Source organism: Lepidochelys kempii, chromosome 25 (assembly GCF_965140265.1).
Source record: "Lepidochelys kempii isolate rLepKem1 chromosome 25, rLepKem1.hap2, whole genome shotgun sequence".
NCBI lineage: Eukaryota > Metazoa > Chordata > Testudines > Cheloniidae > Lepidochelys > Lepidochelys kempii.
The window spans coordinates 2,283,937-2,297,559 of NC_133280.1; the positions used below are offsets into that span (position 1 = coordinate 2,283,937).

A 13,623-nucleotide genomic window follows, 5' to 3' on the forward strand; every position below is an offset into this window, starting at 1 on the left:
GTGTGCTGATGTGGTTGCCACATCTCAAAAAAGATATATTGGAATTGGAAAAGGTTCAGAATGGGGCAACAAAAATTATTGGGATGTATGGAACGGCTACCATATGAGGAGAGATTAATAAGACGGGACTTTTCAACTTGGAAAAGAGATGACTAAGGGGGGCGTGACAAAGTTCCTGCTCTACCTTGGTATGTCTTGCACTTATTGGTGGATTTGCTCGCCTTAGAGCTTCACGGCAGCCCTCAGCTTGGCCATTTTTCTGAACCCACAGTCCAGGTCAACTCCTCCTGTGTTTGACCAGGAGTTTGGAGGATTTGGGGGGAACCCAGGCCCGCCCTCTACTCCGGGTTCCAGCCTAGGGCCCTGTGGAATACAGCTGTCTAGACTGCCTCCTGGAACAGCTATGCGACAGCTACAACTCCCTGGGCTACTTCCCCATGGCCTCCTCCCAACAACTTCTTTATCCTCACCATAGGACCTTCCTCCTCGTGTCTGATAATGCTTGTACACCTCAGTCCTCCAACAGTCCGCGTTCTCACTCTCAGCTCCTAGTGCCTCTTGCTCCTCACACGCACACCACAAACTGAAGTGAGCTCCTTTTTAAAACCCAGGTGCCCTGATTAGCCTTCCTTAATTGATTCTAGCAGCTTCTTGATTGGCTGCAGGTGTTCTAATCAGCCTGTCTTAATTGTCTCCAGAAGGTTCCTGATTGTTCTGGAATCTTCCCTGTTCCCTTACCCAGGGAAAAGGGACCTACTTAGCCTGGGGCTAATATATCTGCCTTCTATTACTCTCCTATAGCCATCTGGCCTGACCTGTCACAGGGGATATGATAGAGAGCTATAAAATCATGACTGGTGTGGAGAAAGTAAATAAGGAAGTGTCATTTACTCCCTCTCATAACACAGGAACTAGGGGCCACCAAATGAAATTAATAGGTAGCAGGTTTACAATAAACAAAAGGAAGTATTTCTTCACACAACGCACAGTCAACCCATGGAGCTCTTTGCCAGAGGATGTTATGAAGGTCAAGACTATAACAGGGCTCAAAAAAGAACTAGATCAATTCATGGAGGACAGGTCCATCAATGGCTATTAGCCAGAATGGACAGGGATGGTGTCCCTAGCCTCTGTTTGGCAGAGGCAGGGAATGAGCAACAGGGAATGGATCACTTGATCATTTATTCTGTTCATTCCCTCTGGGGCACCTGGCATTGGCCACTGTCTGAAGACAAGATACTGGGCTAGATGGACCTTTGGTCTGACCCAGTATGGTCGTTCTTAAGGACAACACAGGGAATTACAGACCAGTCAGTTTAACTTCAATACCAAGGAATGGTTTCAGATTAGCAGCTGTGTTAGTCTGTATCCGTAAAAAGAAAAGGAATACTTGTGGCACCTTAGAGACTAACAAATTTATTAGAGTGTAAGATTTTGTGAGCTAGAGCTCACTTTATCGGATGCAGGAAAGATACCCAGGAAAGATAATGGAGTAAATAATTAAGCAAACAATTTGAAAACACCTAGAAAATAAGGTAATAAACTACATTCAACATGGATTTGCCAAGAACAAATCGTGCCAAAACAACCTAACAGCTTTCTTTGACAAGGTAACTAGCCTTGTGGATGGGGGGCAAGCAGTAGATGTGGTAATATCTTGATTTTAGTAAGGCTTTTGATAATGTCTTGCATGAGTTTCTCTCAAACAAACTAGGGAAATACAACCTAGATAGAGCTACAATAAGGTGGGTGCATAACTGGTTGGATAACCGTTCCCAGAGAGTAGTTATCAGTGGTTTGCAGGCAAGCTGGAAGGGCATATCAAGTGGGTTCCTGCAGGGATCAGTTGTGGTCTGGTTCTGTTCAATATCTTCATCAATGATTTAGATAATGGGATGGAGACTACACTTATAAGTTTTGAACGATACAAATCTGGAAGGGGCTGCACGTGTTTTTTAGGATAGGATTAAAATTCAAAACGATCTGGACAAACTGGAGAAATGGTCTGAAGAAAAGAGGATGAAATTCAATAAGGACAAATGCAAAGTACTCCACTCAGGAAGGAACAATCCGTTGCACACATACAAAATAGGAAATGACTGCCTAGGAAGGAGTACTGCAGAAAAAGATCTGGTGGTCATAGTGGACCACAAGCTAATTATGAGTCAACAGTGTAACACTGTTGCAAAAAAAAGCGAACATCATTCTGGGATGTATTAGCAGGAGTGTTGTAAGCAAGACTTGAGAAGTAATTCTTTCGCTCTGCTCTGCGCTGCGCTGATTAGGTCTTAACTGGAGCAGCGTGTCCAGTTCTGGGCACTACATTTCAGGAAAGATGTGGGCAAACTGGAGAAAGTTCAGAGAAGAGCAACCAAAATGATTAAAGGCCTAGAAAACATCACCTGTGAGGGAAGATTGAAAAAAATTGGGTTTGTTTAGCCTGGGGAAGAGAAGACAGAGGGAACATCATAACAGTTTTCAAGTACAGAAAAGGTTGTTACAAGGAAGAGGGAGAAAAATTATTCTCCTTAACCTCTCAGGATAGGCCAAGAAGTAATCAGCTTAAACTGCATGCAGCAAGGGTGGTTTAGAATCATAGAAGATTAGGGTTGGAAGGGACCTCAGGAGGTCATCTAGTCCAACCCCCTGTTTAGGTTGGACATTAGGAAAAACTTCCTGTCGGGGTGGTTAATCGAAAAAATTGCCAAAGAAGGCTGTGAAATCTCCATCATTGTCTAACCTGCTCTTAAAAACCTCCAAACATCTGTCAGAGATGGTCTAGATAAAACTTAGTCCTGCCATGAGTGCAGGGGACTGGACTAGATGACCTCGCAAGATCCTTTCCAGTCCCATGGTTTTATGATAGCTGAGTTTCTGGTATTACAGTACCCAAGTACACTGCTTAGTGTTGAAGCAACCTGGTGCTGTAGTCTTTTGTGCTCCAGCCATTTCTGGATAGCCAGTCATCTACTGCAATCAAATCTTGAAGTGTAGGATATATTTCTACTTCAATGTTTTTTTAATCAGAAATGTTCCCTGGATATCCGTGAGCTACTGTGAACATTTTTAGAAAACCAGCATCCTCTGTAAATCAGATATTCCACAGTATATTTCTGCATGAAACGTCCATGGTCCTGTTAAGCTCTCATACCTTCTGATGCTTTGCTCCCCGGATATGTGCTGCATATGCATCTGCTCCTGTGCAGGAGACATCACAGAGCTCGCATCGAAGCTGAGTCTGCACCCCACGAGGGCCACAGTTTGCCAGGTTACCTGTCTTCTGAGCTGCCTCTTTCTTTTTGTGCTTTTGTCCTTCCAAGTGCTCCCGGTAAGTCTGCAGTCAAACAGGGAAATACATTCTAAGCAGCTATGTGAAACACTGATATCACCCCAGCATTTCCTTGGAACCATTCATCTGCAAAGACAGGTCATAATCTGTCTAGTTTTAAGGGTACAAATGTGTGCAACTCAAAGCCTTTTTGTGGAGTGTCCCATTCATTAACACCACTCACAGCAGCAGCATCTAGAGGCATTATGAAGCAAACAGATTCTTTTATATATAATGCTTTACTTCCGCCAGAAGACAATGTCCAACTACAAAACCCACTTAGGCTTAGATAACCACAATATTTACAGGACAATAGGAAGAATGGTTTAAGTATTTTAGACAGTTTTTAGAAGTGTCTGGCACATTTCATTATCACTATACAATGGATAAACTGGTCTCTCTCAGAGGGCATTATTTTACTGATATTTGATTGGTCTTCTTGGTAGGAAGCAGACAGAGAATACATGTCACCATCAGAATTAAGGGACAACTGAGCTTATTATAATTATTATAAAGGTAACTAATATTCTTTTTTAAAAAAAAATATGAGTTTAACAATGATTTAAAGCATTCCTACAAGATGGTCAAGAAATGTTACCAGGCCAGGAACAAATCTACTCACCTGCTCTTTATCATCATCATGATACTGGGAGGTAGGGAAGTGGAACCCCAATATTTTACTTACCCACTAAAAAAAGAATTACAGTTTGACCGTGGTGAATGGACAAACAGAATTTTTGTACTAAATGCTATATTAGCCAATCTAAAAGAATTAGTTTCCGAAACAAAACTCTAAAAAGCTCAGATTTTCTCATTCATTCCAATAGCAAGATGCATTTCCCATGGCTTGATTATAATTGATAATTATTTATAATAATAATTATTATAATCATGTTAAAATGGCAGCTCCCTTTACTGGATTTAATAAGCTTTCAGGCTAAACATTTTGGAACAGGGACCACTTCCTTTGTATTTATACAGCACCTGAAACATTGGGGCTCAATCCTGATTTAGGCAACGTTAGATAGAAATATTTAATAATTAGCTTCAGTTTTATTCAATTAGAAGCAGTGGACAGAATATTACTACTACACTGCAGAGTCTCTAAGCTGTGTAAGAATTTTCCACGCTTTCAGAGCTGGACAGTCTGATTATTTATATGCTACGTTTTACTGTCACCATGAGAGAAGGATCCCACCGCAGAAGTCTATATGATATTTCTTAGTATTGCTCTTGTTAAAACCTTGTAGGACAGTTTATAAGAGACAATAATTTCTCTCCCAAAGGACCCTGTCTGCTTCTTCAGTTAAATGTTATATGCTCTAGCTAAGCAGAGAATTCCAAGAACAAAGGCAGACAAACACCACTTCACATTTATATTCAAGCCTATTCTTCTTCTTTTTTAAATAGCACCCCAAGAATGCACTAGTGTCTGACAGTAAAAACACAAAAATAAGACCCCTGCCTCAAGTAGCTAAATCTAAATTTGAGACAAGCCACAATGAGTGAGAACAACAAACAGAGCAGAGGGAAGTTACGGCTTTAAAAAAGGTCAGGCATTTACACAGGCATATCTAATAAACACATGTCCAATAAAATCAGTGTTTATAAAAACTTAAAACAGTGTCTTGGTCAATAGCTTGTTCCAAATTTTCTTTCCACTATATTGGTTTAAGTCTTAGAGAACCTGCTGGCTCATTAAGTATCTTTCCTCACACCTTGACTGAGTTGCGGGGAAAGGGGCTAACCAACGGAGGGCAATATGTTATCCAGTCCAGAATTCAGCCACTAGAAAGCTCCATAATGCCAAACAAACTGGAAAAGTACAAACTAAGGTCAGGGAGACTAGGCTGATGAAAGAGACATATAGGCTGCCTATGAGCAGAGATGCAGCAGGCTGGAGGCAGCAGCCTGGGAAATGGCTGTGGAAAGGTGGCCAGGCAGCCTAGGGCACAGGGTTAGGGAATGTTTTGATCTTTATTGGAACTGTCAATAGTAGTTGGGCCTAGGATATTTTCACTCTTTATTTCTGGCAGTTGTAGCAAAATAATCCTGCATTAACTACTTAAAATCTGAGCGCTAATGAAAATCCACAGAAAGGTAGAGTCTGTACAGTCTAGTGCCTGGAGAGCCTACGGCGTTTGCCTCCAAGCTCACAGTACATCCAGCAAACCACCAAGCTTAGATAAAGCTTGCATACCACAACACTAGATCTTGCAATAGTGGGGGATTTGTTCCATCTATTTTCGGAGATGTTTCACCGTTAAGTTACTGAAGAGGACATACTGCAGATCAATAGGACATCATCTGCTAAACTATATGACTGGGGAGGAAGTGCAGGTTATATAGAGTGGACACATGGGTAAAGGGGATTGCTAACCTGTGGACCAGCACAGCTGATCTTGCAGATGTCACAGTAATGAAGCTGAGGCTGTTTAGGGGGCCCTTTGGGTTTCAGCTGTTTGTTTTGAAAAGGTGGTTTTTTGCTGAAGCTGTTGCTAGAGTTGGTGCTGGTGCTGTTCCCTGTGCTGCTCCATGAAGAAGAGCTCGTGGATTTCGGTTGCTGTGGGAGGGGTGGCGGCTGCTGATGCTGGGCCTGGGGCTGCTGAGGTGGTTGATAGTAAGTGCTAGCTGCTGTGTATGCGGTGGCATCATAATTGGAGTAATTTGACCCTAGCAGGCAGAAAGAAAAGGGAGCAATTTTATGAGGGTTATAGTCTAAACAAAGAGAATTACAGTGCAACACCTGCTTGACAGCTATCTCCTTACCAGAGTATGATGCAGAAGTGGAGTTGTATGAAGAAGAGGGGGTGTACGAGGAGATGGAGGAGGCAGATGCATTCTGCTGAACAGTTGTTACTGTTGGGTAGGCACTGTAGCTTGAAGATGTGGCGCTCACAGTTTGAACTGGCTTAATTGTAGTCACCTGTCTCTGGGGCTGGCTCTGACTATAAATACCACTAGATTGACTGTAGCCACCTTTGGAGCCTAGAAAGCAAACACACAAGCTCATCCTCTTGCAAAACTGAAGACAGATACATGTGCTTCTAAACTATTACAGTCATCTCTCTTCAATAATAATATATAATTGCTAAACAAGACACTGGAGATGTTTAGCAATTTGGGTACAATTTATATGATGAAAGACTGCAAAACATATTAGGCTGAAAAGAAGTGAAAGATACGGATGAATAATTGATCAGTCCTTCCCTTTTCCATTCTTTCATAATAAAAAAGCATGAGGTCACTCAGATTAATAGCAGGCAAGTTTAAAAACTACAGTAAATGAGGGGAGATTTTTTTTTTCCTTACCTGTAAGTTTGGTTTCTCATAGTGGAACTCACAGCTGGGTAGGTTCCACCCACTCATTCCTGGACGTAGATGCTCTGATTTCAGGTGTAAAAGGGAGACTCCAATAACCAGTTGCAGGACATGAGACACCCCTGAAGATCTATTCTCAAGCTTTCATACAAATTGGTTAAAACTGGAAAGAGATATTTTTAAATGCACCAAATAAGACACACTCTCTTCTTAAAACAATAGATGATTATAAAAAGAATTCATACTTTAAAAACTAGACCTAGGAAGGGTTCCTCTGGATTGATGGATGTCCCCACTATGAGAAACCAAAAATTTTCTTCTCTCATTCACAAGGACCATCCAGCTATCCAGAAGACTCACTGCTGGGATCTAGCAGGCAGTAAGGTAATGAATGTTGTCAGAAATAAGATATTGGCCAAAAGGAAGGCAGGGAACATTACATGCACTAGAATTTTTTAATTAAGCTATTAAATATCAGACGCAGCTTGTTGAACCCTATTGCTGAAGGTTGCATCAGTGTTGGATGAAAGAACACACAGAGACCATGTAGTTGCCTTGCAAGTTTCCTGCTTCAAAGCACCATTGCTTTCTGTCCAGGAAGAGCTCAGCCTTGTTGTGTGCATCATGAATCCTTTGAAAAAATCTTTACTAGGTGTGAGGTACCCTTGGCTTCATTGCCAGTCTGATCCATATGGAAATTGTAGCCTTTGAGGTTTTCTTGCCTATCTTGTAGGTGCCTTGTATGGCAAACAATGCATCTGACTTCTATGATTTGGCTCTACCCAAGTAGTATTTTAGAGTGCTCCAAACATGTAGGGTATATGCAGGAATTTCAATTGGTCTGGGACAAAAATGAATGAAAGGCAATCTCTGAGATAGAAAGATAAATTACCTATGGGCACAACATTTGCAGCAGGTCTGAGGACCATTTTGTTTGGAAAAATATGCAGATACTGCTCAGATAGATAATGCTCCCAAACAGTAAAATTTGATCTGCTGAGACATAAATAAGGCTGTTTTAAGGAAATGTATATAAAAGAATATTTGGATAAGGGTTTACAGATGGCTTTGTTGTAGCTTGTAGAACTAAAATTATATTCCAAATTTAAAATATATGAAATATTCTTGGGAATAGATACAGCTTTTAAGGAATATGTCACATAACAATGGGGAGCATTACTGTTAACTTCCTTCCTGAAGTCAGACATCTTAGTGCTGAAAGTGGAATACACAGGAAAATAGGGCTTAAGCCTTACTTGAATCTGGCCAGAAGGAACAGTGATATGGCTGAACTGGAAGGTGCCAGAGGCGGTCTGTGTAACCCATACCCACTTGGCATGGTGCTCTGTGCCCTTCTAGTGGTGGCTAAGTTACATAGAGGTAGATAAGCCTAATACAGCCTTGGACATTAGCAGAGTCTTTTTTTAGCTCAAGCAGTAAAGTCTTGTGCAACAAGACCCAGAAGTCCAGGTTCGACCCCTGCTTCCAATAACCCACACAGGAGAGTGGTGTTACATCTATAGCGTACAGTCTACACTAAAGGAAAAAATATGTTCAATATACCTTAATAAGACCAGAAGGTAAAGTTCTTCCTAGATAACTAACCTCAGATTCCAAGCATTCCAGCCTCAAAAGATCTGGACGGAGGAGAGAGGTTGGAAAGTTGGGGTGCTTCTCTGCATCCAGTAAAAAAAACAAAACCATCAGGGCCAAAAAATGACTAAGAACCATTCTTGCTTTGTCTAATTGACTTTTCCTGGCACCTTTGGTTAGAAGGTATATAGGAGTTAGCCAGTCCACGAGATGAAGGTGGTGTCCATGTGGCAAGAGCCTCTCTGGTGCTTTGAGAAGATCTTAATGGTCCTGTTTGTCTGAGAGACAGAGAGATCCAAGTGTGGAGCATCCCAGGCTGATATACATTTCAGAACACAGTCTGGTCTAGCTCCCAGTACTCTAGGGACAGTCGATGGGTTAGCCAGATGGCTTGATGGTTTAACTTTTTTGATGGAAATTGCTTTGATTGCTAGCTACAATAAGTTTCATTGTTTGTGTACTTTAAGAACAACTTTTGGTATCTCCCTGTTGGTGTACATAACCATGGCTCTCCCTATTATCATCGGTTTTAGAGTACCAGCCTTGTTAGTCTGTATCCGTAAAAAGAAAAGGAGGACTTGTGGCACCTTAGAGACTAACAAATTTATTAGAGCATAAGCTTTCGTGAGCTACAGCTTATGCTCTAATAAATGTGTTAGTCTCTAAGGTGCCACAAGTACTCCTTTCCTATTATCATCATCACTCTACTAGAACTGGGCATTATTTTCAAATAACTGAAACTGCTTTGAAGTTTAGACAGTTATGTTTAGGGTAGTCTCTCTTTTTGAACATTTGCAGTACGAGGGTTCACATCTCTCTTGGGCATGCCAGCTTGACAAGCATTTTCATCATCTTGAGCTGGTGTGGTTCTGAATGAGGTTTGCCTGCCAGGAGCTTTCCCAACACCAGAACTACCATTTTCATGGGAGTGTCAACACATGATCCAGTTATGTAGCTGGAAGTTCCAGGTCTGCCAGAGGAGAGTTGACAGAGGTCAGAGGTAAATAATTTCCCGTTAAACAGTTTCTACAAAATGACTAAGATTCTAGTCAGTTATAGTCCATACCATCATTTTTGATGATCTGTGATAAAGCTGAATTAGACAATACTACTACTCAAATTTGTCCATGGATAAGACTACAGTGCTGAAGGATGAGAGATACTTTGTCCTGAGATGGAAGTCATTCTGTGAGGGAATTCCATGAGCTTTTGGGATAGATAGTAAAACCATGTTGCTATAGAAGTTAAATTGAACGTGGTGATTCTTACAAGCCTTTCTGCATTTTGAACTGTTTTTTTTATTGAGTGCGTCAAGATAATGATAAATTTGTATCTCATAATTTGGACATTACAAATACTATGACGTTTGAGAAAATTGTTTGGATGGGAAAATGGAGATAGGCAACGATTGGCATCTTGTTTCTGAATTTAAAAAAGTTCCGTTCAGTCTTCTTTTCCTAGTTCAGAGGAGAGAGAGATCCAGCAAAAGCCTCTAGTTTGTTTTGACATCACAACTCTGGAACAGTTTCCTGAACGTTGTTCTTGGAGAGGGACTGGAGCTACTGCTTTTAGTTTTTCTAAGTTCTGAATGGATTGTTGCACTGCTAATTTTTTAGTTCAATTTGAGGGGAAGAAAAGGAGGGGAAAAAAAGAGGAATTTGCTGAAACTCTATCAGATATCCTTCACTTATCACCTCTAGTCCCTATTTGTCTTGAGTTGTATCAACCCAGGCACCAAAACATCTTTAGGAATCCTCCAAAACAATGAGAGGCCACGAGCTGGCACAGATTAAAGAGATTCTGAGAAGCCCTGTTCCTGAAAGGATCCCAGGACATCCTCATTGAGAGACTGCGTATATACTTCCCATGTATGAAGGCATGAAGAAAATTAAGAGCTGGTTATAAATACTGTAATGTCCATCCAAGTCAGTGGTCACAGTTCATGCAAGAGGTCCAATAGCCAGGAGATCCAATCCAAGGGAAATGTACAGTGTAGTAGCTGGTGGAGTCAGACAAGACAACAAGACAGGATGAGATGGGGGCAACAAGACAGAATCAAACGGGTCCATGTAGCAACTAATGGGCAATGGCTTGATGCTCAGACAAGCCCTGAAAGTAAGCAGGAAGTTTGTTTATTTATATATATATATATATATATATAGAGAGAGAGAGAGAGAGAGAGAGAGAGAGAGAGAGAGTGTGTGTGTGTGTGTTATAGTCACTAACCAGGGTCAAGATCGTGTGGCCAAACAGGAAGCAGAACGCTGGAAGCTGGCCCACCCAAGTCTATGAAGTCCCTGTTAACTGGATGAGTTGGTGTGGTGCGTTGGCCACGGTTGTTTTCCAAGAACCCAGTGGGCCTGGCTTCAAGACCAGGACTCGAGATCAGGCCCTAACAAATACAAATGTTGATATCAGGATTGACATCAGTATTTTTAAAAAAATGACTCCCAATGATCTTGCTGTTATGAAGAGACTGCTCAATGTTGAAGAGTTATTAAAGCTTTTTCTTGGGAACCTCCAAATAAAGATCAAATGAAGCTGGGTGAGATTTCAGCTAGCAGTCAAATCAATGGCCAACGTTCTAAACTACAATTTTTTTCTTGCTATAGCACTGCAGAAAAGTGATCTGTCAGAAAAATAAAACTTATGTCACAGCAAGCATTATAACTCAATGAAAGCTCTTCGTTATTTTGGACAGAGCTCTCAAAATGAAGGTAGCTTTTTATCCATGACAGAGAATTCTTGACAATACTACGCCAAGTCATTGAAGCTTGAGGCAACTCTTACTCCTCACTTTAGCATTTTTTTAAATTTAGAGGCCTTAATACCAGCAGTATGGATAGACACTCTTTCTGAAGCTGTAATTTGAAAATGTATCTGTATATATGTCTTCCTAGAGCTTGCAGAGTTTAAAATAAGCCTTACAGAGGAACCTTTTGGCAGGTGAAGTCCTGAATCATGATTTTCTGAAGACACTAGTGAATATTGCATTACCCTTGGATTTCCTCATCTTGAATGTATTTTTGAGAGACAAGAATGCTTCGTCAGCATTATCTGCACAGTGCAAGTTGTCTTCTTAAATGCAGTTCTATTCTGAAAAGCGGGTAAAAAATGTCATCATGCAGTTCCATATTTATTGTGTCTCCATATCAAATTTATGCAGTTTAGAAATATTATTTCGTAACAGTCCTCCCTGCAAATTTCACACAGGCTAATAAAGTTCACAGGTCTGAGGGCAGAATATGGCCTAATATATATATATATATATATATATTACTGTCAGTGATGCACAAAGGGAAAAAATAACCCAGCTAGACTCCCAAGAGCCCAGGCTGAGTTTGCAGAGCGGACAGTCACACAGTATTTTTTTTCCTTTGTAAACTGAGCAAATATGATAATCAATGAGAGACAAACATGGAATCCAACAAAGTGTACGTAACACAGAGACTCAATTTCAGAGCAGAATTGCACTTTAGAAGCTGTCTAAATCATCCCGTTCAAAAGTCATCTGGCGTCCAAGTCAAGGAGTTCACGTTTGCTTAAAAAGGAAGGAATTCTATACTACTAAGATTTTCTGGATTTTGCCTTCATTCCATCTTTCCTCTTTAGCAATGGTGGAAAAGAGGAAAGATGGCTATTCCTTTTGGATGAAAGGGATTAAGAGCTCTCAACTTTTCAACTTCATTTAACAAGTTGTTTTTGATGGAATTAAAATTTGGCCTTGAAGGGAAAACTTTAGTGTACTAAGATGGCAGAAGGATGGAAGTAGATGGCCAGACACTGCTGAGTTGACTTGCAGGCATATTTATGGTCTTTGGCAGCAATACTTTTAACAGACAGTTTGCTATCATTTGGAGAGGCCCTTGTCATCACAGCCCCACATACTCACTCCCAGGAAGGTGGAAATGGCATTTTCTCTACTGGATCTGCTCTTCTCCTAACCTTGAAGTTGAGGGACAAGAAATCACAAAATGGAGAACTTGCCCAGTGGTGCTGATACTAAGGTAGAGGAAGACCATTGCTGGGAATCTTCCCTGAAGCAGGGTAGAGGAGAAAAACAGTCAGTGAAGAGCTGTTGCTGCGGCCAAACTGTTTCTTTGGTGCAGAAGCAGGGCCAGCTCAGCCAAGAAGCTCCTTTGAAGCACCACGTCAGAGGCCCAACCACCACTTCGGCAAAGCAGAGGAAAAACAGAATGCAGGAGACAGAAGTGTTCAAGAGATGGGGATGGCTTCCCAGCAGCGGGAGTAAATCTGGAAGAGCCAGCCAAGAAGGTAAGAAGAGCAAGGTGCTTCAGAATACAGCTAACACTGAGCACAGTGGCAGCTCAATTGCATTTGGTTATCAGAATCTCCTCTTGCCACCAAAAAGTCGAGCCAGCTGCCTCTGTGGACGAGTGGGAGAGACCTACCCAGCAGTGAGTCTTCTGGATTGACCGACGGACCCACATATGAGAAACACTTCTTCACAGAACATGTAGTTAACCTGTAAAATTCATTACCCCAAGAAGCCAGAGAACTAAATATTGCAGCTGGATTTAAACAGGATCTGGATAAATTTATGACCAATAATAATTTGTAGTTACATATGTTAAGATGTGGACTGTCAAATTTCATCCTTCAATGATCACTGCAGAGGCCTAGAATAAATCCTCCCACCGCGACCATGAATACAAGCAATTAGCTGGTGTTTTATGATTTTTTTTGCCTTCTTCTAAAGCTTCAAATAATCATTGCTACAAGCAAGATACTAGACTTGAAGGACAAATGTTCTCATACATTATGGCTAATCCTATGTTCTTAAAATGCCTGATTTAACCATCATCCTACATGTATTCATTTTCACTCTACTTCACGACCTTAAGGATTCCAGAAAAATGAGGCAAAATTCTCAACAACTTCAAAAGAAATTTTGTCTGAGAAAGGACTTCAGGACTTAAAGTGAATAGTTTCCTATGTCCATTTACCTACAGCAACTGGTTCTAAAACCTTAAGTGTGTTATGGATTTGTAGAGCCCTTGAAAAGCCTCTAGTCAAAAAGTACCCTTGAGCAAAACTTCATGACAAAATGCTTATTATTGTATGTTTGATTTGCTTTTTAAATAGAATTATTTAACTAGCTTAGTTAAATATGAAAAAATTCTGAATCAGAAAGATAATCTAGCTGAAAATATAGTGACCCAATTTGATCCTGAAGGGAAAAGCAGCAAGAAAACATGAAGAATTTTTAATATTAAATATACCCTCAACATGAGATGAACTCAATACCTTTGAACTATAATAACAAAAAATGAACAGAATCATACAGATTTATTCCAGTGGGCTAAAGAGACTTTGCAAAAAGAAAAGGAGTACTTGTGGCACCTTAGAGACTAACAAAT

At 40.7% G+C, this 13,623-nt stretch overlaps 1 protein-coding gene across 5 annotated transcripts in view; it reads right to left on the reverse strand.

Annotated features, from left to right (window-relative positions):
• LOC140903365 (zinc finger RNA-binding protein-like) overlaps positions 1–13,623 on the reverse strand; it is a 93,232-nt gene that overhangs the window by 40,121 nt on the left and 39,488 nt on the right. For all 5 annotated transcript variants that reach the window (XM_073324582.1, XM_073324583.1, XM_073324579.1 and 2 more), the window contains exons 4-6: positions 6,098–6,316; positions 5,709–6,001; positions 3,152–3,334 (exon numbers count right to left, since the gene is read on the reverse strand). In XM_073324582.1, coding sequence (XP_073180683.1) covers positions 3,152–3,334; positions 5,709–6,001; positions 6,098–6,316 — 695 coding nt within the window. The remainder of the gene's footprint in view (positions 1–3,151; positions 3,335–5,708; positions 6,002–6,097; positions 6,317–13,623) is intronic.